Below are 25,007 nucleotides of genomic sequence, written 5' to 3'. Positions count from 1 at the left end.
CGTTCCTCTTAGTTTCCCATGGTTCTTTGTTTGTGTGTCGTGTATGAACTATGACCCGCGAGCTGATACTGTCAGACGGAATGATCTGAATGTGAGCTGTGCAACACATTATATTTCAAGTTTCCCTTGAAGGGTTGGAAAACAAAGGTGACGGACCAACTCACTGACCATATACAGTTTACCGTCAAAATCTTAACGTGAGTTTGTCTTATTTTCACTCGGAATAATGTGTTGTGCAAATTGAATCAACGGGCAAATTTTCATTTTCCATTCATCAGGTTCTTTATTATTTTACAAACTGCTACCGTCTCTCTTCCCAACGAAAATCATTTTGTGCAGCAAACGCTTTGTCATGGTTACAAAATCTGCTCTACGCTAAGTATCAAAGTTACATTTATATCAAATGTACATACATATATATATATATTTCTACTCTGTTGTAAAAATTAATAAATTAGAACAATAAATAGTGTTTTAATTGACACAAGCAGCAGAGGTATCAAAAGGCTTTAAACTAAAGAAAATGATAGTATTTTCTTTGGGGATCCTTAACAGGAAGTGGCCCCATTTCCACACTTGGTTTTAGCTTACAGGTGATAATGTTGTTTTTTTTTTACATAAAATTGATGGATGACTCGGCGGAAGAGTTATGAGATATTGGGGGTACAGGGTGGGTCAGTGAGTTGAGCTAGTAAAAAATGTCTGTTACCTAGGAATGTGAACAACCTCTGGCCCCTTTGCTGTGTACCCCCAACTTTCAGCCCCACTACCTTAAAAAGATGCCCCCCAATGACGTCCAGTTCTAGTCTGGGTGGTCACTCCAATGTTTCTCAACCCCCCAACACCTTGCTATCACTTTAGCTAGGAGGGAGTGGAAAAGAGGCATGTGACGTGGGAAGCAGGGTTTAGGGATGATAACCCTGCCACCACGACCCCCACACAGCACCTACGTATCAGAGGCTGCAGAAGGCAGGAGGTGGGCCCACAGAGTTTATGTCTTGTCAGGTTGCCTCTGGGAGGCCATTTCACTGCACCAGGACACATGAAGTGCTGATTAGTGTTCGCATCAAGTGGGGAGTCCAGAGATAAGTAGAAAGGAAGACAGATGTCAGGGGGAAGTAGAGGGAGGGGGAATGCAAGCCCACTAGTTCCCACCAGGCTTCGCACACTTGGACGTACTTGGTTGGGTCCTTGGGAAATCTCGTTTCTTACTGTTCTCGATGGTCACAGTTAGCGACCAACGGCTGCCGTTCAGCAGCGCATTGTCTCTCCCCTGTCTTTGGCCATGTACACATCGGGTTTCGTGAACAGTGAATGTGCGATTCCAGTCTCACTGAGTAACCTTTACAGAGATTCCACCAGCTGTCCCTTTGTCGAAACAACATTCTGCGCTTATCTCCTTTTCCAGCTTATGTTTGTTCAGTGTCTTTCCTCTGACTGTAAAGCGTAAGACTTTGTAGCGTGTTCAACTCTCTCAGAGCATGGACTATCTGCAACCGCACTCAGCCACGACCATGCCCTCGTATTTGTACTTGTAGGTGACCACGCCCGTGTCGTCCAGGTACAGCAAAGAGATGGGGTCCAGCTTGGTGGGCACGCAGCAAGCTCGCGCCGCTTTCTGAGGACTGTTGATATTGACCAACGTCTGCACAATGGCGTGCTTGGTGGGCGTCACATGCTTTGTCAGTGGAAATGAACAAATGCCAGTGCATTCAAATGCATCATAACCAGTGGGTGCTAGAATCCAACTGTCCCATCCAATATCTTTGAACTCTACAAACAGACTCTGTTTATTGCAGTGGTCGCCTTTGGCATTGCGACGAATGCGGGATGCTGAATCGTAGATCAGATTGGAACGCATTTGGAGGAGCTCCTCCTCATCGGGCTCGACCTGTTCTTCTCCGTCCTCACCCCAAAGGCCTGTCTCAAGGTCATTCTGCAGAACCATGTTGGAGGTTTCGTGGTCAATCATCTCGTTCAGCTCCCGCTTGTCATCGCGGTGATCACTGCTTTGGTCGTCAGAGAAAACAATCAGCAGGGGTTTGTGTTTTTCCTCAGGACTGGTATCAATCTTCATGTCTCCTTCAGGTGGATCCCTGCTTCTGTTGTCCTCAGATATACTTTGAACATTTTCATTAGCCATACTGGCAATGTGCACCTCTATCCGGTGCGTGGTGCCACGGTCCAATTTGTGCCAACGCTGGACAGCAGCGGTGAGGTCAAACGCCTGCCAGCCGCTATCGGTGCCGTAGACCTGTCTCGAAGCCAACTGTACCCGCTCTATCTGCTCTCCTCCCCCTCTGAACGCATCTCCCATCACAGTGTTGTCATCCGTCATGTTGTCGTCTAGCTCATGCGGCTCCAGTTCGTAGATCGTGACCTTGCGGTCGACACCGGCATAAAGGTGGCGGTCAGTCTGGACGAGGGTGTAGAGGCGTAGTTCGGCTGTGGTGATGCGTTCGTGACGAGGGACTGACACGTTGAAGAGGAGAGGGTGACACCTCACTCCTTCAACACCGACAACACTGGGGGATGAATCTGGGGAGAGAAAGGAAACGAGTGGTTAAAGATAAACTTATGTGCAATTCGTCTTTCAATCCTAACCAGATTTAGATTTAGTTTGTTCTCATTTCATGGGATCATTTGAATCATTTGCTTGTTGTAAATCCTATATTTGGAAACAGCTAGCTAATTAATTAATTGTGTTACAAGCTGCTCCGCTTCAGCAAGAACATTATTTTGACAGGACCGCAGATTTGTGCAGAGAAGTAAGAGGGTTGTTACCAAGGCAAGTAAAAGTTGCTCTAAGTGTCATTACTGATACTAATTGGCCTTGCAGACCTGAATATGATGAAGAAAATAAAAATAGTATTTAAATAAAAACAAATTAAAGATGACCCATAATAAAAATAGTTCTAAGTTTGAATTTCATTTATTGAGCTATACCTTCATTTTTGAAGCTGCGGATGATGTTGGCGGAGGGCATGGCACTGTGGTCGTTAGCAAAACGGTTGTATAGCTCCATCATGTACTCAGGTGGCTCTTCTCGGGTACTTCCAGAAGGACCCAAGCCCGACAGGTTGAAGGTCTGCAGAAACTGTTCCTTGAGGCTCTCCAGCAGACTCTGCATGTCCATGTTGCTGTCCTGTTCCAGCTGTGATGGATCCACCACCCCTCCGTTCCCGTCTCCCAGCCCCGGGGCAGGACGATGCCTCTGATGGGTGCTGGAGATTGGACTGCTCTCACCACATAAAAGCTCCTGGAGTACCAGGATGGAAAACAGCAAGAGCCTTGTCTGGGAGCTGCAGATGGTTCCCGGTTGAGAAATCCAAATGCTCGCCATGGGAAAAACAATCAGCAGACAATCAGAATTCTATCTTATGCCCTCTGTGGTTGTTGATCAATAATCAAAAACAAAATAACTGCAACTTCTGGACCTCTGAATCCAAAGGTTAATTTAAATTGCGTTCATTTCATCTGTAGCCAAAGAAAGTTCTGGTTCTCCTGGCAGCAGTTAGTGGCGATGTTGACCCTTCCTATTCCTGCTGCTCTCCTCCAGGTCTTACAGTATAGTCTCTCTCTGAGCTCCGCTCTGTTGTTCCCAGCTCTTTCTCTCTGTCCCTTATCTATGATATGGTGGGCTCTGCATTGCTCAGTGCGTATGGTCTCTTTGCGAGTGTGTGTGTGTGTGTTTGCGTGTGTGCGAGTTTGTGCAGACGTGCATGCCTTCAACTTTGTGTGATGCACAAGCGTGTGTTATCTCACAACTTCCTTAATGAGGACTTCGTAAACATGTCCTGTAGCCTCTTCCTTGTGGAAGCGTATTTTGTTTGGGTGGGTGCTCCGGGGTTGATATACTTCATTTGTTTATTATCTTTGTAAATGGTGGAGTTCTGCGAGCTGCTGTCTGGGCTCTATTGACCATTTCGCTTTGACAAAATACACCAGGGGTCTGTTGATATTGTTGAATGCAACAGGATATATCTATTAGACAACAAATGTTCAAATGAAATTGAAATGCAATGAGGTGTGAGGCCTTAATGTTACAGAATAGTCTAGGGAACATTTCAAGTAGCTCATGAGGACAACAAAGAAGCATAAAATTATGACAAAGCAACGTTGTTATGCTAGCTGAAATGTTAAGTGCATACTTCCTCTTCTGGTAAGTGGACATGGTGTCTGACATACGGGTTATCTGCGCACCAGAAGGGCCTTAACAATGCGAGAGCCAGAATGACAAGTACAGTCATAAGATTTCATGGGTGGTAGAGAGAATTCTGACAGCAGCAAGTGAAATGTGACGCCACAGACACTGGGTGACTCACATAGGACGACCGCCGTCATCTAACAAGTCAGTACTGTACATATGGACGCACCATACATAGTATAGGTACGGTGGCCTGGAAGTGCTAACCAGTATTACAAAACTTGAAACAAATTTACCAATACAGAAACAAATTAACAAAGCTCGAAACAAATTTACATTTCCTGAAACAAATTGACATTTTCCAAAACAAATTTACAAAATGTGAAACACTTTTACAAATACCAAAACAAATAAACAAAAGTTAAAACAAATTGACATTATCCAAAACAAATTGACATTTTCCAAAACATTTTTACAAAATGTGAAACACTTTTACAAATACCAAAACAAATAAACAAAAGTTAAAACAAATTGACATTTTACAAAACATTTTTACAAAATGTGAAACACTTTTACATATCCTGAAACAAATTTACAAAAGCCACAGTTCTTATGGAAAGGGAAGAATGGATACTCGGAAAATGTAAATTTGTTTTGGAAAATGTCAATTTATTTTGGAAAATGTAAATTTGTTTCGGAAAATGTAAGTTTGTTTTAACTTTTGTTTATTTGTTTTGGTATTTGTAAAAGTGTTTCACATTTTGTAAATTTGTTTTGGAAAATGTCAATTTATTTTGGAAAATGTCAATTTGTTTCGGGAAATGTAAATTTGTTTTAACATTTGTTTATTTGTTTTGGTATTTGTAAAAGTGTTTCACATTTTGTAAATTTGTTTTGGAAAATGTCAATTTGTTTCAAGTTTTGTAATACTGGTTTGCACTTCCAGGCCACCGTATATAGGAGACTGGTCCCGCTACCAACTTGCGGTCAAAATGTGTCTCGGATGTTTTGTGATGAGAACAACAAGGACTCCTTGGTAGAGTCTGATTCGTCATCCGGAACTTCACTCCACTACACAAGAATCCGTCATTCCTGAGCTTCTTTGTGTGACCTGCAGATACACTCCTGATTGTAGTGCTTCACAGAGAAAGGAAGGAATGAACTTTTTCCTGCCTCTGCCAGTCATCTGCTGTCTGACAATTGACAGGCCTGCTGTTATCTGTCATTCTGTTAATCTGCTGCCACAACAAACTATCACCTCTTCCTGAAGGCATGATAGTAGCAATGTGTGCTAGTATATGCAATCAGGTCCCACACTTGGTCTCTCTCAAGGACCTGGAGGTGTAACGAATGTGGGATTACGAAAGCCAGGGTTGCTATTTCGAGACTGAACCTTGCAGAACACTTGTCCAGATGTTAAATGCACACTTGTAAAGATTTTCATGGGTTTCCTCCAGAGACTTTTGTTGGGATGATCGGTTGATTCAAAGCAGAATGTGACTGCAGTGGAACAGCACAGACAGACTGTATTCAGTCATAATAAGTTTTCAGCTGACATGGAGCATTGTATGAACTCATTCGGAGTCATTTCCCTGCCCTATGTTTAGTCTCACTGTTGCATCATTTTGCTTTTGTTGTAACTTTCCAACGAACAGCACGTCAAATGATGCTTAGCTCTTTCTAGGAAGACACTGCTCTAACTTCTGAAGGCCACGTGCAGCGCCAAGTGTCATGCAGCTCACCATTAATCACTGAAATCATGCATATGTGTGTCTCCCTTAACCACAAATCAAAGTTTTCATGCTTGTTTCGTTAGTCTGGTATTTATTGGCCACACGCAGTTTTCTTTTTAAAAGATCTGTTTTCCGGAAACCCGCTTGTTGAAAGTGAAATGAAAAGACTTCTCACATGTACTTTTTAAAGCTTTGTCCAAAATGAAAACGTAGATTGTTGCAGCTTTGAGTAAAGAGATGTCTGATATTTCACCATATAGCAGCAGGGCTCTATATGGTGAAATGTTGTTCCGTAAAATAAGGATTTGTTCTGTATTTGAAACATAAAAGATGTGTTCCTTAAACGGAATTTAGTTTGTGATGACATTGCATCGGGGGATGTCACCGGTTACGTACTGTACGGGGTACTTTATATAACCACAGGGAGTGAGCTGGGTCCCTGTACTTTTCCTGTCTGTCATCATGACTTGACCACGCTTTTTTTTGTTAACAGTCGGTCAAACGTATTTTGAAATCTCAGTGAATTCTTTTGTTTAGTGCGTCAGACAATCATGCCTGACCTCAGCCCCTCAGTGACCCAAATCCTCCTCCTCCTGCTGCCGGTCAGCTCTTAATCAGTCCGTCATTGATTCCAATCCAAAAGAAAATGGACACTTTTAATTGGTCCGAGTGTCAAATGTAAACCATAAAACCGTTCCTTACTTTCTTATCAGGACGTTAGCAACCCTACTATCAAATCTATCAAATCTAAGCATATTAGCAGAGCTGGTTACCCTGCACTGCCACATGGGAATAGTGGAATATTTCTCAACGTGTGCCACATGCAGAACAATGGACTTGGCAGCAGTTTAGTTTAGCGGCACATGACGCCACCACACTCAAACAGAACGAACAACATTCCAGTTGAAACACCACATGTGTGACTGCCATGCAAAGCATGCTCACATTGGCTTTTGCTCAAATTACCCATCTATTACAGGCCCCAAAGTTGACATCTTGATTGCCCCCTGGTGTGTGATTGCAGTAAACCACGTCTCTTTCAACAGATGTGGAAACACAAAGTACACAAAGAGGTTTTCTTTTGTTTGAAGCTAGCTGTAAACACACTGATGTCCAAGTGTTCATGTTACTGACAAAAGTTGTTATTTCATGCTATAATAACAGGCCGACATGTCATGATTGACAGGTGAGTCTGAGGGATGGCAACTAGGGACGATACCACTTTTTGTGTCCGATACCTATATCACAAAATTGGTATCTACTGATATCAATAATAGTCTGATACCATTACCATTTATGAACTATGAAGCAGCACATTTGTGCTGAGTCATTGTTTAACAAATATTGTTCTCCCACAAAGAAGAAATGAACATCCCAAACATGACTCGGCTAAAATGCTTTGGCTGATTTTTATTTACATTTTTACAGTCTGTGCATGAAGCATGTGATATATAAGATTTTTGTATTGTATCGGATTTTACATTTCTATCTCTCCCAATATCCGATCTAGTGGTTTTGATACCAATACTGACCGATACCGATTCTCATCCCTAATGGCAACACAGTGTGATGAAGTCGAGATGGTTTCTCCGTGTTTATTTAAACTCATTGATACAGAGGACACAGCTGTAGACCATACTACAGGCCTGATGTATCAGTGTAAACGTGCCATCACTTGTTGGCATTAACTTATTTTCATTTGGCTCCAAATATCTGACTTACTCTAGATGTAAGGGTTTCATGTATGTACGCTATAAATAACTTTTACTAGACATATGAAGCTAAACGAGAGAGAGCAAAGCACAAATGTGAGGGTGAGCCTCTTTAACCCCTATCTGGTTCTGGCTCTGTGTCCACATTTGATTTCTTTATACAGGTGAGGTAACTGTGTGTGGTACTAATAAGTGTTTGATTGGAGGAGCAGGAAAGACATCACATACAGTATCTAGAAAATATTATGTCCTGAGCCAAATACAACTGAACAGTAGGCCAGATGTGAGTTTGACACATGTGCCATAGACCTTAAATAAAAAAGGATGCAGTCGTCAGGATTCTTCCTGAAGCCTACCATGAATAAAAATATATTGAAAAGCCACTAGAGGGCAAAAAAGAACTCTTGTTTGTATGGAAGTCTGTCACTTGATTTATAACGCTAGTAAACAGCCATACTTCTGGATTCTTGTGGTCTAATGTCACCATCATTACTGACAACCACTAATCAAACAAAGAACAGGTTTTACGTAAACTTTGACAAATAAGAAATAATAGAATATTTGAGTTCTTTTTCTGCATGTTTTTTTATTTGCATATGTGCACAAGCCTTGCATTATTTCATGCAGAACACAGAAGTCATATATGCCCAAGCTGTAATCAGCTTACCGCAATCTATTTATCACACTCCAATGATTGGCTGACACCCACTCTCACACCAAGGCCGGCCAGTTAAATAACACTCCCCACTCACGGTATTGGTTAAAAAAAAGAGAAACTACCCAGTGAGCATCAGTTCCCTTGTTGGTGCAGATATCGGTCCTGAAATGATTGAAAACAACAGTAAACTCTATAGTAACCACTAGTTACAACAACAGCTCACAGAAGACCACACTTTTTTTTTTTTTAAGGTAAATGACTTTTTATTTAAAGTCATTCACCGAAAAAAGTTGGACATCACCAAAGGTTTGTGTGTATGTGAACTTATTTTATGCATCAACAAAAATAAACTTTCGTAATGTACCACTATAAATGACAAAGTAATTATTTACTCCATTTAAAAGGTGGTATTTGTACAGTCCAGTTATGCTCTGATCAAAGAGAGCATAACATCTCAGTGGTGTCCCCTCTGCATTCAAAACCTATTCACATCTCTCCTTGAAAGTCTCATAAAGCCAATAAATTATCTTTAGAACCAAACAGAGCTCAGATGAAAACAACCTAAGACCATTTCATGATCAGTTCATGTAAAGTAAGCTCCGTTGAGATGAATGGGGTCATGACTCGGTACACGAGTGAGTCTGAAAACGACCATTAGGTGGGAGCGTGTGGTCTCCCAGACAGGAACTGCTGAATTTCTCTTTGCAGCTCCTCGTTGCGTCTCTGGGCCTCGTCTCGAGTGCGCTCGGCATTTCCCAGGCAGATCTCCAGAGCGGACACACGGTGGCGCTCCTTCTCCAGAGCCAACTGGAGCTCCGCCACTGTGGCCCTCAGCTCCTTGTTCTCCAGCTGCACACTGAGGAGCACAGAGACACCAAAGGTTAAGAAAATAAATAATGCAGTCAAAGAAAAAACAACCAAAACTTGTTGTGATACACCTTAACAAAGTCACTTTGTCTTGCAGCTGTAATAGTTCATAACCTTAACGTTGTTACTATGGCTCTGTTTGATGTTTGTAAGCAGAAATGTTGTCACGTTATTTGTGTATTGCAGGCTCTGTCAAGCAAAACTATCATACTTGTTTTGAGTTAAAATATAACGCCCTTTAAGTCAAGTCAGTTTATTTGTGTTTAAAAACCGCAGATAAAGAAGTTAAAAAGAAAAAAAACAAAGAACGTGTCCCACATGTAACGACTAGTGAGAGTCTGACTGTTATTAGTGAAGTATGAGAGTCACTGTTACTCACCTGTCGACGAGTGGCTGGCTGTCTTTCTTCAGCTCAGACTTGCTGTTGACCTGCTGACCTGAACCTCCCGCTGTCAGGAGCTCTGCACTCTTGTGACTGGACGGCACCTGGACGGTCTGGGGCTCACTGACGACAGGTATTTGGGAACCAGCTGTTGAAGAACCCGTGCCGTCACTTTCTCTGCTGGCTGTGGGTTCATCGCCTCCCTTCTTGTTACTCGCGTGGGACCCCCCGAACAATGACATGGAGCTCCGCAGGTCCAGGATCTTAAAAATGTCCTCTGACAGTGTCCCGCTCTTCTCCTCCACGCCCTCCTGAATGCGACTCCACCGGTTTATAGCGCCGGCCTTAGCTGCCATTCCAGTGAGGGGGCAGTTGAAGGTGGGCAGGGTCTGGGTGCGTTTGCGGGGATTTCCAGGCCAGTCGTCTGTTGTAGCAGAGAGATGATCTGGATGGAGGGTTTGGGGGTTGCGGTTCCCTCTGTCTGGGCCTGGACTGTCAGTGTCCTCTTCCTCCTCTGGAGACTCCGACAGAGATGCATCGCCCATCTGAGGTGGACACATCACAGACATATGTTACAGTATGTGTGCAAAGGGAAGCGGAATAAACTTCACTGACGTAACAGATCAGGGAGGTCTTCTTTTGAGTTGTTGAGCTAAAAAAAGAGTTAAAAACTGTGTCCAAGTCGAGGTCAAATAATTCAGAACAAACCAGGCATGTTGTTTAAATAATGAAACATCAACAAGAATCACATTTGAAATGAATGTCATGTTAAGATATATTAGTCGGAATACTCATGAAAGAACATCAATGCAGAAGAGCGGTAAATATTATGTGGGAAGGGTTCGGGTTATAATAACTTTTACTAGACATATAAAACTAAAAGAAAGGGAGCAAAGTACAAATGAGAGGGGGAGCCCTCTTTAACCTCCCTCTGGTTCTGGTTCTGTGTTTTCAAAGTCCACATTTGATTTCTTTATACGAGACAAGGTAACTTGATGTGTGGTATTAATAAGTGTGTGATTGGAGGAGCAAGAAAGACATAATATCTCACAACTGTACGGCAGGCCAGATGTGGCCCGCGGGCCTTGGGTTTGACACATGTGCCATAGACCTTCAATAAAAAAGGATGTAGTTGTCGGGGTTCTTCTTGAAGCAACCATGAAGAAGAATATATTGAAAAGCCACTAAGGGGCAACTCCACTGGCTACAAAAAGAACTATATTATAATAATAATAATAATCTTCTGGATTCTTGTGGTCTACGGGTTGATGTCACCATCATTACAATTATTGACCAAAGAAATACAAGTTTTACATAAACTATGACTAATAAGAAACATATTTGAGTTTTTTTAAATTTGCATAAGTGCACTTAATGAACCCTTGCATTATTTCATGCAGAACACAGATGTCATAGACGCCCGAGCTGTAATCAGTTTACCACAATCTATTTATCACACTCCAATGATTGGCTGACACCCACTCTCACACCAAGGCCGGCCATTTAAATAACACTCAAGGACCCAGTGAGCATCAGTTCCATTGTTGATGCAGATGTCAGAGGAGAATGACCAGACTGGTTCTGAATGATTGAAAAACCACAGTAAACTCTAGTAACCACGAGTTACAACCACAGTTCACAGAAGACCACACTTCTGAAGTCAAAAGTCATTGACCTAAAATAAAAGGTTGGCCATGTTCAGGTGTTACACATATTAAAAGACTTCATGTACCTCTGAAGATTCCCAGCCCACAAAGCTGCGGGGAGTGTTCTTCTTGCTCTCGGCCTTTTTGGAGGGAGGGGAGGGGAGCACGTCTTTGGAGAGAGGAAACAGCTTCTCGTGCTGTCTGATCATCACCGTCATCAACTTTTGGATCTGAGGAGTCGCTGTGAAGAAAAGGAGAAGGAATTTTCTCTAAGTTTTAATGAGATTGGTTCTATGTCAAATTTGAAAACAGGAATGATTTTTAGAAACATTCAAAATCAGAAAATAAATTCAAAATCCATCTGTGTTAGGCAGTTTGTATAAAGTAAAAAGTTAAAGTACCTTAAAGGAAAATGACTTGTTGAAATCACTTTTTACAGTATCACTGCAGTAAAAGTCTTGAAGTATATGGGATTTACTGTACTTAAGTTTGAGAAGTAAAAGTATTAAAAAGTTAGAATTTAGCGACAGTAGCTCAGTGGTAGAGCAAGTTGTCTTTCAACAAGAATGTTGTGGGTTTGATTACTGGCTCTGCTCATGTATTTGTGTCCTGACAAAAGACGCTTAACCTCACATTACTCCTGACAGTACACAGCCGGACACACGGCTGTGTGAATGGATGAATGAATGGCACAACGTGTAGTGTAAAGCAGCTTTGTTAGGCACATACTAAACTATGACCTTTTTGGGTTCTTTTGGAAGATATTTAGACTTATTCACAGTTTCACATTACTGTGAACTGCATTGATTACAGAGTGTGCTGTTATTCCCAAAAGAAGGGATGGCTGAGTGTTCTATGATACTACTTCTAAAATGCCATCCTCCCATGAGCCATGGTTCAACACTCCAAATGTTTTGTTGTCTTTTTGGACGATATAATCAACTATGACTTTTTTGTCACATTTTGGAAGACATACTAACCTATGACTTTTTTGTCACATTTTGGACGATATACTAACCTATGACTTTTTGTCACATTTTGGACGACATACTAACCTATGACTTTTTTGTCACATTTTGGACGACATACTAACCTATGACTTTTTTGTCCCTTTTTGGACGATATACTAACCTATGACTTTTTTGTCCCATTTTGGACGACATACTAACCTATGACTTTTTTGTCCCATTTTGGACGATATACTAACCTATGACTTTTTTGTCACATTTTGGACGACATACTAACCTGTGACTTTTTTGTCACATTTTGGACGACATACTAACCTGTGACTTTTTTGTCTCATTTTGGACGACATACTAACCTGTGACTTTTTTGTCACATTTTGGACGACATACTAACCTATGACATTTTTATCACATTTTTGACGACATACTAACCTATGACAATTTTTTCACATTTTGGACGACACACTAAAGTATGACTTTTTTGTCAGATTTTGGGCGACATACTAACCTGTGACTTTTTTGTCCCATTTTGGACGATATACTAACCTGTGACTTTTTTGTCACATTTTGGACGACATACTAACCTATGACATTTTTATCACATTTTTGACGACATACTAACCTATGACACTTTTTTCACATTTTGGACGACACACTAAAGTATGACTTTTTTGTCAGATTTTGGGCGACATACTATAATATGGCTTTTTGTCACATTTTGGACGACATACTAACCTATGACATTTTTGTCACATTTTGGACGAAATACTAACCTATGACTTATTGTCACATTTTGGACGACATACTAACCTATGACATTTTTGTCACATTTTGGACGACATACTAACCTATGACTTATTGTCACATTTTGGACGACATACTAACCTATGACATTTTTGTCACATTTTGGACGATATACTTAAGTATGACTTTTTTGTCACATTTTTGGACGACATACTATGACTATGACTTTTTTTTTACTTTTTCAGTTTCACATTAGTGTGTATTAATGCGTTAATTACAGCGTGTGCTACTATTACAAATCTTTAAGTTTGGTTGAGCGGTCTATGGTACTGCCTTTTGGGTGCCAGCCCCCCATGGGACTCTGTTCACATCCTACCCCCGACAGTACGTAAGACGTTTTGGTGTCATTTTGGACGATATACTAAACCATAACGTTTCAATAAATTTTTTTGACTTTTTCAGTTTCACATTAGTGTGTATTGTGTAAATTACAGAGCGTGTTACAATTACAAACTTTAGGTTTGGCTGAGCGGTCAATCATGACATGATTGGACGACATACTAAAGTGCGATGTGACCTACTGATCTGCAGAAGTTTTATTTTTCAAACGTGTTAACATGACATGTGCATGTATGTTTGTGGTTTAAAACCCATTAGTTATGTGTTCCAAACTCTCCCAGAACTACTTTTGTCAGCTCCGAACTCGGGCGAGATCTCCAAACCGGAGTGAGGTGTTTGGATGTGTGTGTTCTCACCCTTCATCACAGTGATGGGATCTTCTATCTGAGGTTTGAGCAGGTTGATCCCCATCACTGTGGCCAAGTTCTCCACGTTCATCTTATTCACCTTTGAGTGCTGCTGCACCTCAAACAGAAACCTGGAGACAAAAACACACCACAAGCACAATATGTACACGGAGCACATCCCCACTGATGCTCTGTGCTGCAGCTTCCACTCACCGACACACGTAGCTGAGAAGGTTGTAGTTGATTCTGGGGAGAAGAGAGATTTGTTTCTCCAACATGTCCCAACCCTGAAAGGACACAGAGAGAGAGATGTTTGTGCAGCTATTCTTCTGCATTGACTTCCATTCATTTGGACAACCTAAAACAGGGATGTCTAAAGTCTGGCCCACGGGCCAATCACGGCCCTCTGTAAGATTTTGTACGGCCTGCAGCTTCGGATTTTATAATGCATTACTTATGGCCCATGAGTCATCCCCTTTAGCTGGTCAGGAGTTTTGCTTTGAAACGAGTTGTGACAGATACGTACATGTTATCCGACTCTAGATGTTAAAGAAAGGCAGAATTTTATATTTATAGATGATAACTATGACAATGACAGTAAAATTATTATAAAAAGTGTATTTGTATGTAACCTTTACTGTCTGAAAGGACCATTGGCCCCTGGAAATCTTCACATTGTCAAATCTGGCCCTTCAGACACATCTGACCTAAAAAATAAGTGTTATTTATCCCTAACCACAAACTAAACACAATTTAAATCTTATCTCTGAACTTAACCAATTCCTCATAAATGAGATTCTACCTCAGTAGGACCAGGTTTTGGACGTCTGGTCCTAAAAAGTCAATGTTCAAACCAGTAAAAAAAGGTCCTAAAGTGGTAACTAAAACATTATAGTATAAACACACACCTCTGTGCTGCTGCAGTCCAGCAGGTTGGTACAGTCCAGGAAGTCTTGGTACTGAGTCCAGGGAATCACAGGCTCTGGCAGCTCCCGCAGGTACAGCTTGAGCAGTGACGCCACTGTGTGGACATCTGTGTCACTGCAGGCGATGGAACAAAATCCACTTAGATTAAAACTGACATTTATACCTCAATTACTGAACATTGTGGGGGTGTTTGGCAAAAGAATGCTTAGTCACATGGTGTAAATGGAGACCTTTGAGCCTGATGTAATATTCACTGGGTTCTACTTGATGAATACAGTATGTGTCTGTTTTTTATGAATAATGACCTGGGTGTTTACCACATGTGGCTATGATTTTAGAACTATTTTATTATGATGAGACCAAACTATCAATATAAAGCATTTGTCTGTAAACAGTGTCTTTGTTATACTTTAATATCCGGTGGTGAAGACAAATGTTTAGCAGGAAATCAGTGTTTGGGCCTCTGTGAATTAAAGTTGGCTCACTCACATGTGTGTTTTGGACAAGAAAACACAAACTCTTGTCCTCATTGCTGGTTGTAAGTTATACGCTGGGCGAGCTTAGTTTTGCTGTTTTTATGCACATTTTCAATTTGTAGCACAGAAGCTTTGAAAAGGTTTAAGTTAAACCAGTCAATGATGGGCGGGACGAGTGGAAATCACAACACTCCTCAACTTCTATCGAATTTCATGGACAGAAGCAGCGATCAAAGGCCACCACATATCAGCAGCTAGTTCCTTAGTTATATGGAGCAGAGAATGGCCAATTATGATAGTTTATCATAATTAAACCCTTTTTTGAAACAAAGCTTTGCCAGCAGCAGCAGTGTGAGGCAGCATTGGTGTTACAAGAACGTAGACGTCAATTCAAATACAACCGTTCACTGCCAATGACGTCCGATGAAAGGAGAGAGTCTACTCTTTCTTTTGGTAGTTTGGGTGTTTACATAGTCATAGAACACAGTGTTTTGTGGGTCTTGGACTATCAGTCAAAATGCTGTAAAACGCCTGGCAGTTCTGTGCTGAGAATGGCTGGCAGCCAGTGAGTTAAATGGACCACCTTGGCGTGAGAGTGTCTGGGATTGGAGTGTGATTTCTTGACTGGATTCAGCTGGCTGTCAGCATGAACTAACACAAGGCTTCATTTCATTATACATACAGCTGTGCCAAACCTGTTGGTTTGCAGCATCTACTGTTATTGTCCTGGGTTACTTCTTCTTCCAAAATCACAAGAACTGCAAATGATTTTCTCACAGGAATGAAAAGAAAACCTGTGTTTTGATACCTATTACGGTTTGTACACAATCACAGTTTAAGTTTTGTACTTTTTGTTGGATCTTTTGTGTGTGACATCATGTCAATACTACTACAATACTACTTTGCCTATGCACTTAAAGATTTAAAGGTCCATTCCCCCCAAGTATTGCCATACCTAAATACTTTGTTTTAAAGGTTGATTCTACACCCGCAGGTGAACCCACTGTAATTTGTTGTGGGAATAAATCACAACTCTCATCAACTTCTTATGTGTTGTTGAGACAAATTTATGATTCATTTGATATAGCATTTTTAGTCGTGATATAAAGTAGCAATTATGGTGCAGAAGTCACATAATTAGACTGTTTTTCTTTCCCTTATGTTCATAAAAACGAGCCAAGTGAACTTTGAACTGTGAGGTATTTCGCAAATTTCACAAATTCAATCCAATTTCAAACATTTTGAGTACTTTTTGCTCAGGTGTTGGTGAAAAAAAAGGATATAAGACACTCTCACCAGCTGTCAATCATATCCGCCATACTTAACAAAAGTGACACCATAACCCTTAACTCCTCAGGTAAATATTTACTGGTGTTATAAATAAAATGGCATTCATTAGACCATGAAATACAGTGTCTGGTTCTAATCAGCAGCTCTCTGTCAGAAGTGATGTTGAGTAATACAGACACTCTCGCGTCTTCCTGTCAGAACAGGATGTGGTGTTGGCTTCAGCTGTGTGAGCAGACAGACGTGTACTAGTCTCTCTGCATCGTGCACCTCACCTCTCATTCCTTTCTCAGAAAAAAAAGAAAGATCCAACCCACTGATGCTGGTGATTGATAAAAGTCAGGCCATTTTCTGTAGCAGTGAAGTCTCCTCATATAACATTGCTAAATAAACTCATTCTTTTTCTTTCTCTCTCTTTCTGTGCTAAAGAATAAGACTTAAAACTTATTTTTTTATTCCACCCTGTGTTGAATTTGACTGTTTTATTTGCATATTTTGTTTTACTTCAAAGTTAAAAGAAGGTTTTCACTTTTGGACTATACAAATACAGTTTATTATTATGATTTATTCTATTACATATTTCAATGTTTTGATTGTGCCTTTTATATCTTCCATGCTGCTGCTTTTCTTATTATTACTGTAACGCACTTTGAAATGCCTTGTTGTCATTGTACGTACTGTACACAGTAAACTTGCTTTACCTTACAATGAACAACCAGGTCTAAAGAATTTGTTCCACGTGTGTCTCTGATGGCTCGTGATAAATAAACCACTCGACAACCACTGAATATTCACCATTTCCTCTGTTTTGTAGTCACAGGACTTCACATACAGGGCTTTATCCTCCACATGAGGGGCACATGGGGGAGCTGGAGCCAATCCCAGCTGACCCAGGGTGAAAGGTGAGGTAAAACCTGGACAGGTTGCCAGTCCATCACAGTGTCACATGGAGACAAACAACTATTCACTCTCACGGACAATTTTAGAGAGTCCAATTGACCTCATTTTGGAGTGTGGGAGTAAACTGTAGAAAACCCATGCACACACGTGGAGAACATGCAAACCGTGTTCTAGTGGTTAGCACTTTTGCCCTTGCAGCAAGAGTGCAAACCACTACACCCACCATGTGACCCCATCAGTGAGCATTTGTCAGCCTGAGACAGTGAGGCTTGGACATCTTTGGACCAAGTGCATTTTAACCCTTAAACACAGAGTGCATCGCAGACGAGACTTTTTCAACAGTTTCTGAGAGCTGAAAAGTTAGAAGTCAAAGTGGACGTGTGGTTATTACGGTAATTTCACTTGTGCTGTTGCAGGAAGCTGCAGGAATCAGCGTCTCTGTCCCCAGAGAGGAGAGAGTTGGAAAAATGCCTGTACATAGTTTCCATTTTATGGCCTGTTTTAGGACACAAATGTACTTTTAAATATGTTTTATACTGTGTTTTTTCTCAAAAAAACGTAGTCTTTCCTTTATTTTAATATATATACATATATTTTTGTCAAGTTTGGCTTTGCTGTGTCTTCAAGTAAGAAAAAAAGGGAAGGTAATCATATGATAAATGTATTTTTCAAATCCTTTTGTTGACAGAGGAGTGTGAGGGAGTTACCTGGGGAAGGACGGCCTCTCTCCGGCGTCAAAGGCGTCCCTGAACTGTTTAACGGCGTTGTCCTGTCCAGGCAGGCGGAAGATGCCCTCTTCATCCAGCCCGTGTTCTTTAATGAACTCCACACACTTCTGCACCAAGATCGGCACCATGCGAGGCCCGAAGCGCTGCTCATACGTCACCGTGTCGATGAGACTCTTTTCAAACACTGCAGAGATAAACACACACGTGATGAATGACCAGAGACTTCAAAATTAAGATATACTAAGTCATTTAATATTTTTAGAAATCTTTCAAAAGCTTGTTAAAAACTATAAATGTTATTTTATTGTTATTTATTTGGCAAATAACAAACTGAATAGTAATTTTTATACCCAGATTTGGGCCGGCTCACTGGGATTATGACATTCAACCACTAAAATGTATTTTTCTGTTCAGGAATGTAAGTTAATATCTATAATTTGACATCTTAATCAAGAAATAATAAAGTGCTTTACTAAAGCGTGTTAAATGTGTTGAGCAGAGTATATATATATACAAAGATAAAAAAGGTTAAAGATTATATACAATAAAACATTTACCCCTGTGTCAAGTACCAATATGCAGTAAAACATATATTATATTGAAATGAACACTCAATCAAATGTATTATAATAATAATAATAATATAACTGTAAACTATCATTGCTTTCTTTATATATTTACTTAAACATGTTTAATGTTTTACTCAAAACCTCAACCAAACTCCACCACTTTATTAATATTCTGCTTTACTTGTTCTTTACTTGTTTTTTGTTACAGATTTTTTTTTACAGTTTTACTTTAATTCAGCTCTTTTTACTTTTACTTTTTAATTTGCTCGTACACACAAAATTAGTGGAAAATGAATTCCAGTAACTGTCAATAAAGTTGTACCTTAGCGTGTGTTTATCTTACATTGTATTTAAAAAATCAGCTGTTCTTTGACTCCGTCTGACATCAACATTAACTTCCTGTTCCTGAGTCTTTTTCATAATGTTTTTCCCCTGGAAAAAAAGTACAGTTTTTGTTCTGGAATAAACGAAAGATAAAAAAAAAAATTTAAAAAAAAAAAGGTTTGACAAATGACTTTGAGTCATGATGATGATGATGATGATGATGATGTAGGCAGAGGTGGAAACTTATGAATTCTATTTACTCGTGTTGCTAGAATTGAGGAGGTTTGTTGTGTACTAAAATTTTACATTTGCTTCAGTATGTTTTTATGTAAAATCTCATCTGTTACTGAGTAAAAAAAAAAAAAATTATAATAAAAATAAATCACACGCCGGAATATTTGAAGTGAATAATGAGGACAGGTGAATTAGCGTTAATTAAAGTACCTGTGTGAGTGAGAAAGTTGAAGCTACAAGTTGACTGGCACATTAAAATAAAGTAGTTTTTTTTACACAAAAATAAATATGCTATACATCAAAAATAGTGGTACTTTTATTTCAGTGGAATATTTCAGTAACTCTGTCCACCTCTGCATGTACGTAATCATCGCTATAGAAACAGTCTCTTCGTAACATTTAAAGATTTTACCAAACCTCCACTCGTCTGTACTCCGACGACTCTGCGCAGAGCTCGGACCCACTCCTCCATGTCACTCTGGGAGTTTGCCATGAACACATATGGACAGCGCACTCTGTCAACAGTCGAACCTGTGAAATGAGTGGAAGTGACTGAGATTCTGATCGTTTCCTTGCACTTTCTAACTTCCTGTCATCCAGATAAGCTTTTATAGAAACACGCACACATGTCAGCAGAGAGGGACATTAACCCAAACTGGACCAGAGCACATTTAAAAACTGGTTTTCATATAATATGTATATATATATATATATATATATATATATATATATATATATATATACTGTATATGCTTACGTGGAATGATCTCAAAGAGGTACTTTGCGGGGTCGTCAGAGTTTGGAGGGAGTTCGTTAACTTTGGTGTGTCGTAGCTGGATGATTCCCTGGACACACACACACACACACACACACACACACACACACACATATATACAAAGTTTTTAGTCATTAACATCCTACAATAAGGGTTGTGGGGTTGCTGGTGCCAATCCCAGCCAACATAGGGTGAAAGGCAAGGGACACCCTTGACACGAGACCAACAACCGTCCACTCAAGGCTACAAGCAATTTAGTGTCCAATTAACCTCTGCATGCTTTTGGACATCCCATCAATCCAATTCAATTCAATTCAATTCAATCCAATCCAATTCAATTCAATTCAATCCAATCCAATCCAATCCAATCCAATTCAATCCAATCCAATCCAATTCAATTCAATTAAATTCAATCCAATCCATCTTTATTTATAAAGAACATTTTAAACAACAAAGTTGCACCAAAGTGCTGCTCAGTCTAAAACCTTTACGTACATAGTACGAGCATAAAATATACGATAAAACAGCAAAAACATGAGAACATCCACAAAATGAGTAAAACGAATAAAAGTCAAAATCACGTTGCTGTAAAAGCTAATGAAAACAAATGTGTCTTCAAAAGAGATTTAAAAACAGGAAGAGAAGAAGCCTAACCGAGATTGTGAGCTTCCAGACTCCCAGTCCCCTTCAGCCTGGTTTTAGGGACAACCAAGGTTAGGAGGTCAGCTGACCTCAGGGCCCAAGAGGGAGGCTGAAGCAGACCAGAGAGGTCGGGGCGGAGCCAGACCATTCATACATTTATAAACTCCACACAAATATCATTGTTTTTTATTAATGCTATAATAAGTGCTTTTTTTTTTATTGTATGGATGAGTGAGTCGTCTTTCAACTTGAAGGTTGTGGGTTTGATCCCCGGCCCTGTTAGTCTGAATGTAAACTGCAGTTCTGAGTGGTCATCAAGAGTAGGAAATATATATATATCTGAAATATCTCGAGCAAATGCATCTGTGGGTGTCGGCCCACTCTCTGGGAATGACTTCCAAGGCAGATGTGAAGTGCTGAACACTGGAAATGAAAAGAAGATGCTTTTCTGTTCATTGTTTGAATCTCCACTCCTCTTCATACACGGCCCTACTCTTTGTTTTTTCTTTATAGAGCAAGAGCTAAAGTAAAATTTACTTTTAGGGGGATTTGTGCGCCTACAGTATGTCCATCATCGTCCCCAAGATAAATTATATTTATTTATTTATTTATTTATTTATTTATTTATTTATTTATTTATGTATTTATTTATTTATTTAATTATTATTATTATTATTATTATTATTCAATCATAATAGTATTATTAATAATAATATTATTGTTGTTATTGTTAATACTAATACTAATACTACTACTAATAATAATAATAATAATAATGCTAATTATTATTATTAACAAGCAAAACTATCAGACCTGACTGAGGGAGTGCCGGGAGGAACTGCTTAGTTTTGAACACCTTGCTGTACTACCACAATGTTGCACCTCCATCTATCTTCACATAAAACAAATGACTTCCTGTGTGCAGCACAGGGGAGAGATCTAAACAACGCTATATTAGGAAACACAGAGAGAGTGAGTTGTGTGCAGCCTGAAGGGGCGGCTGAAAATCAGTGGGAGGTCATCAGAGGCTCAGTCACTGGCCGGTCTTTGAGCGAGACACTGCCCCTAATGTACTGAATGAATGTGAGTGAACGTGTGAATGTCAAACCGTTAACTAGCTCTAGAAAGACCAAACACCAGCATTAGACGTGTGTTTGAAAGTTAAACACACAATAAACAAAGTATTTTCAGTCAGAATCAGCAGGGGGAAGCACATAGAAACACATTGTCAAACGTTTTCTAAAGACGAACAAACTTTAAACAGAAGAGGCAGAAAATGCAACTTATTCCCACACAGTGTGAACCGGTGTTACACCTGTGTACAGACGTGGGAACAATAACAATAATAATAATAATGGCCTCTGCGCTGCAATTGTTTGCCCACAAGTTGCACAACACGAGTCTCACACAGACGCACCACAATAACAGCATAATGACAGAGAGGCTGGGCGGTGGAGGCATGTGCACAACATGTAGCAACGATGGACCCAAGAGACGAGTCTCAAAGTAAAAAAGTCTTAAATGCCGTGTGGCCTCAAGCGCTGTTGTTTACGCTGTTTATAGGAAGTTTGCAACTGTTGATAAATGACCACTTTTACTGACAGACAGACAGACAGACAGACAGATAGATAGTGTCTCACCTGGACAGTATTCTCCCTGTCATCTTTGTAGTAGGTCAGCGTGCTTCCCCTCAGCACAAAGTAACGCTGCTGCCAGTTCTTCACCAGAGACCTCTGTTGCTTCTTGAGCCAGCCGGCCTTCAGCGGCCGCTCCATGGACCTGGAGGAGCGCGGCGAGCCGGGGCTGGAGCCTCCCTCTCCAGGCATCACACTCCTGGAGCGCGCTGGCAGAAACACACCACAAGAAAGCAGCTGGAGCAAAACATGTCAGGAGCAACAATCCCCCAGCGTGCCGTGACACAATCCAAGCTGTTGAAACATAACCCAAGTATCTACTGATCTGCAGGCTGAGCACTTCCTCCTTTTTATTTGCATCAACCCATTATGGTTTGAGAGACTTGCTCACTCACTTCAGTCTGTTTTTGTTTGCTGTACTTTGGCCGGAAGGAAACTGCATGTCAGAGCAGGCCGGTTTCCTGTGGTGCAGCTGCTTTCTACAGCGACAACACAACAGACTGACCAAAGGTCAGAGAAAAAGGGTCTAAGTCGACTGAAGGCCACAGCATGTGTTCTCTGCCAGTAGAGGTCTCGCAATCAAAAGACCTTGTTTGATGACTTCATGAAGCAGAGTGGCATCATGGGAAGTCCAATCTAAGGCAGAGATGTGAAATTAGCTGGAACTGATGCTTGTGTGATGTGGAGGTTTGATGCTGCGGTGAAAGATCAGAGGCAGAGGCGTGCGTGGTTCGGAGAACTCAGCGTCACACACACACACACACACACACACACACACACACACACACACACGCGCGGTCAGAACTGCAGAGATTGAGATTGAGCCTTGTTGCTCACCGTGTCTTCTAACGCAAGATGATAGAGAAGAAGAAGAAGAAGAAGAAGAAGAAGAAGAAGAGCCTCAGTGGGATAAACAGGAAGCTTCCACGTCATTTCCACAGGGCCGGTCTCATTTTGAAGGCCTCCACCTCATAAGCTTCAGGGTCCTGTGATCTTATTTTGTTAGAAGTGCTGTTGAGGAACAGTGAGCGCCCCCACACACACACACACACACATGGGCTGATGTCACACCTCGTCTTCAAACACCTTTAAAGTGACTTTATGATGTGGCCAAACGTTCACGTCACGTCAAAGATGTGAGAAGAAGAACAAGTGCTTTCACACATGGGCGTTCACACAAGGAAATTGCCTGGGCCCCCCTCCCCCGAGAATAGCAGATTACATTCATTCACACTTTAAAGTGTATGATCAGCTACTGTATGTTCAGATTTGTATCCTCAGTCTTTCCAGTCGCCTTGGCCACACACACACACACACACCTGCTTTAACATCAAGATGAATATGATGATGAATGATCTTCAGGGTCAGCATTAAAGGTGTGAAAGTGTGAAAGAATTGGTGAAATCTAATGGTTAAAAGCTTATTCCCATGAAAATAATGTGCAAAACATCAGTGATAAACAGTTTTTTTATGCATAATTGATCACACATTTAATAATAATGCAATATTAGTTTTTTTTTATTATCTGAGGTTGTATGAGGTACTGAAAAATGCATGTGTGCGCCCCCTGCTGGCCCCCGAGCCAACAACCCACCTGGGTCACAGAGCCCAGAGAGGAAATGAGTGTTTTTTAGCTCAGGGGGACACAGGAGCTGCTGGTTAGTTTGTGTTACTTTGGTCAATTCAGTTGAAGGGTTTCAATCACTGATGTCACAAGATAAGACATCTCAACTTAGTGATGGAGGCAGCAGTGGATCAGACAACTCCTGTGTGATGTCATGTAAAAATCACTGATGTTCTCTATGGGCTCAGGTGCAGGAAGTGAGCCGCCGTAGAGAAAGTGGCGTAAACTTCAATTTACATTTTAATATTTTGAATAAATTGTAGTATTTTTCTAAAAAAACAAAACAAAAAAAAAAACCTACTCATTACTAGAGATTATTCATACACACACACACACCTACATACTGTCAGCATGTGGGCTGAGCTCTTGCATCAGTTTCCTGCTGAAAGTGCCTGCGTCACTCTAAATTCCACGGCATGAAATCGGCCATGAAACACGTCAAAGTCGCGCCGAGACCGTGAGATCACGAAAGAGATGCCGGGTCATCAAGTCAGACTTTTTATCCTGAGGGGTGCAGCGTGGTAGAAGCTGCTGATGTTCAGTCATTATGAAAGCAACAGATAAAGGGAAGCTACTTCCTTTCACAGAGGCTGTAAAAATGATACCATCAGTGCCTGTGTGTGTAAAGAATATTAATATTCAGTGTACATAGTACATACATACAAAGTGTGGTCAGTCCACTTCTATTGAACACTTCACTGTACTCCGAAATAGTAAAAAAAAAAAGCCTTCTATATTAGCCTATATGACAGTGGTCTGTGTGTAAAGGTATAAAAACAGCTCTGGTTACAGTGCAGTAACCACCAATGCGCAAAGTACAAATCAGATATACAGAAGCCTATATGAAGAATTACTGTGCCATAATTAAACACTAAAAACAAACACATAATATTCTGGAAGAAAAGGAGAAAGAGAACACTGTCTTTCCTCACTCTACATCCCTGCAGTTGACAGCATCAGTGTAAAGCGTGTGAAAAAGTGAGATGGGCAGCGTCAGTGAACGCACCACGGTGCCATCAGTCTTACCTATGCGACTCGTCTCAGCCTTGAGGGTGCTGAAGTCCCAGTTGCGAGGTAGTTTCAGGGACATTGTATTTAAGTTGTAGCTCAGGTCAGTGGTTCATTTCATGCACACACACACACACACACACACACACACACACACATACATGCACAGGCATTAATACACACTGACACAGAGAGACAAAGTGGAGCTATCGCACATCACTTCCTCCTTCCTGTGTGTTCATTTTTCTTCTTCTTCTTCTTTTCTCAGCCCTTCACAGC

General features: G+C 40.7%; 2 protein-coding genes across 2 annotated transcripts; both read right to left on the bottom strand.

The window, feature by feature from the left end:
- Nucleotides 1-446: 446 nt before the first annotated feature.
- bmp10 (bone morphogenetic protein 10) lies at nucleotides 447-3,596 on the bottom strand. Its single transcript, XM_058636941.1, has 2 exons — nucleotides 2,947-3,596; nucleotides 447-2,538 (listed from the first exon to the last, which is right to left on the bottom strand). Exons 1-2 carry the CDS (start codon nucleotides 3,341-3,343, stop codon nucleotides 1,487-1,489), a joined length of 1,449 nt encoding a protein of 482 aa, XP_058492924.1. The 5' UTR covers nucleotides 3,344-3,596; the 3' UTR covers nucleotides 447-1,486.
- Nucleotides 3,597-7,355: 3,759 nt separating this feature from the next.
- Nucleotides 7,356-24,939, bottom strand: arhgap25 (Rho GTPase activating protein 25). Its single transcript, XM_058636938.1, has 11 exons — nucleotides 24,747-24,939; nucleotides 22,103-22,305; nucleotides 19,803-19,890; nucleotides 19,463-19,576; nucleotides 17,898-18,102; nucleotides 14,509-14,641; nucleotides 13,814-13,887; nucleotides 13,610-13,731; nucleotides 11,232-11,386; nucleotides 9,497-10,044; nucleotides 7,356-9,106 (listed from the first exon to the last, which is right to left on the bottom strand). The coding sequence occupies exons 1-11, from the start codon at nucleotides 24,808-24,810 to the stop codon at nucleotides 8,905-8,907; spliced, it is 1,908 nt and encodes a 635-aa protein (XP_058492921.1). The 5' UTR covers nucleotides 24,811-24,939; the 3' UTR covers nucleotides 7,356-8,904.
- Nucleotides 24,940-25,007: the final 68 nt, after the last annotated feature.

This window comes from Solea solea, chromosome 8, assembly GCF_958295425.1.
Source record: "Solea solea chromosome 8, fSolSol10.1, whole genome shotgun sequence".
NCBI classification, from domain to species: Eukaryota; Metazoa; Chordata; class Actinopteri; order Pleuronectiformes; family Soleidae; genus Solea; species Solea solea.
The sequence above is the reverse complement of the archived record's forward strand: the minus strand, read 5'-3'. Positions and strand labels throughout refer to the sequence as shown.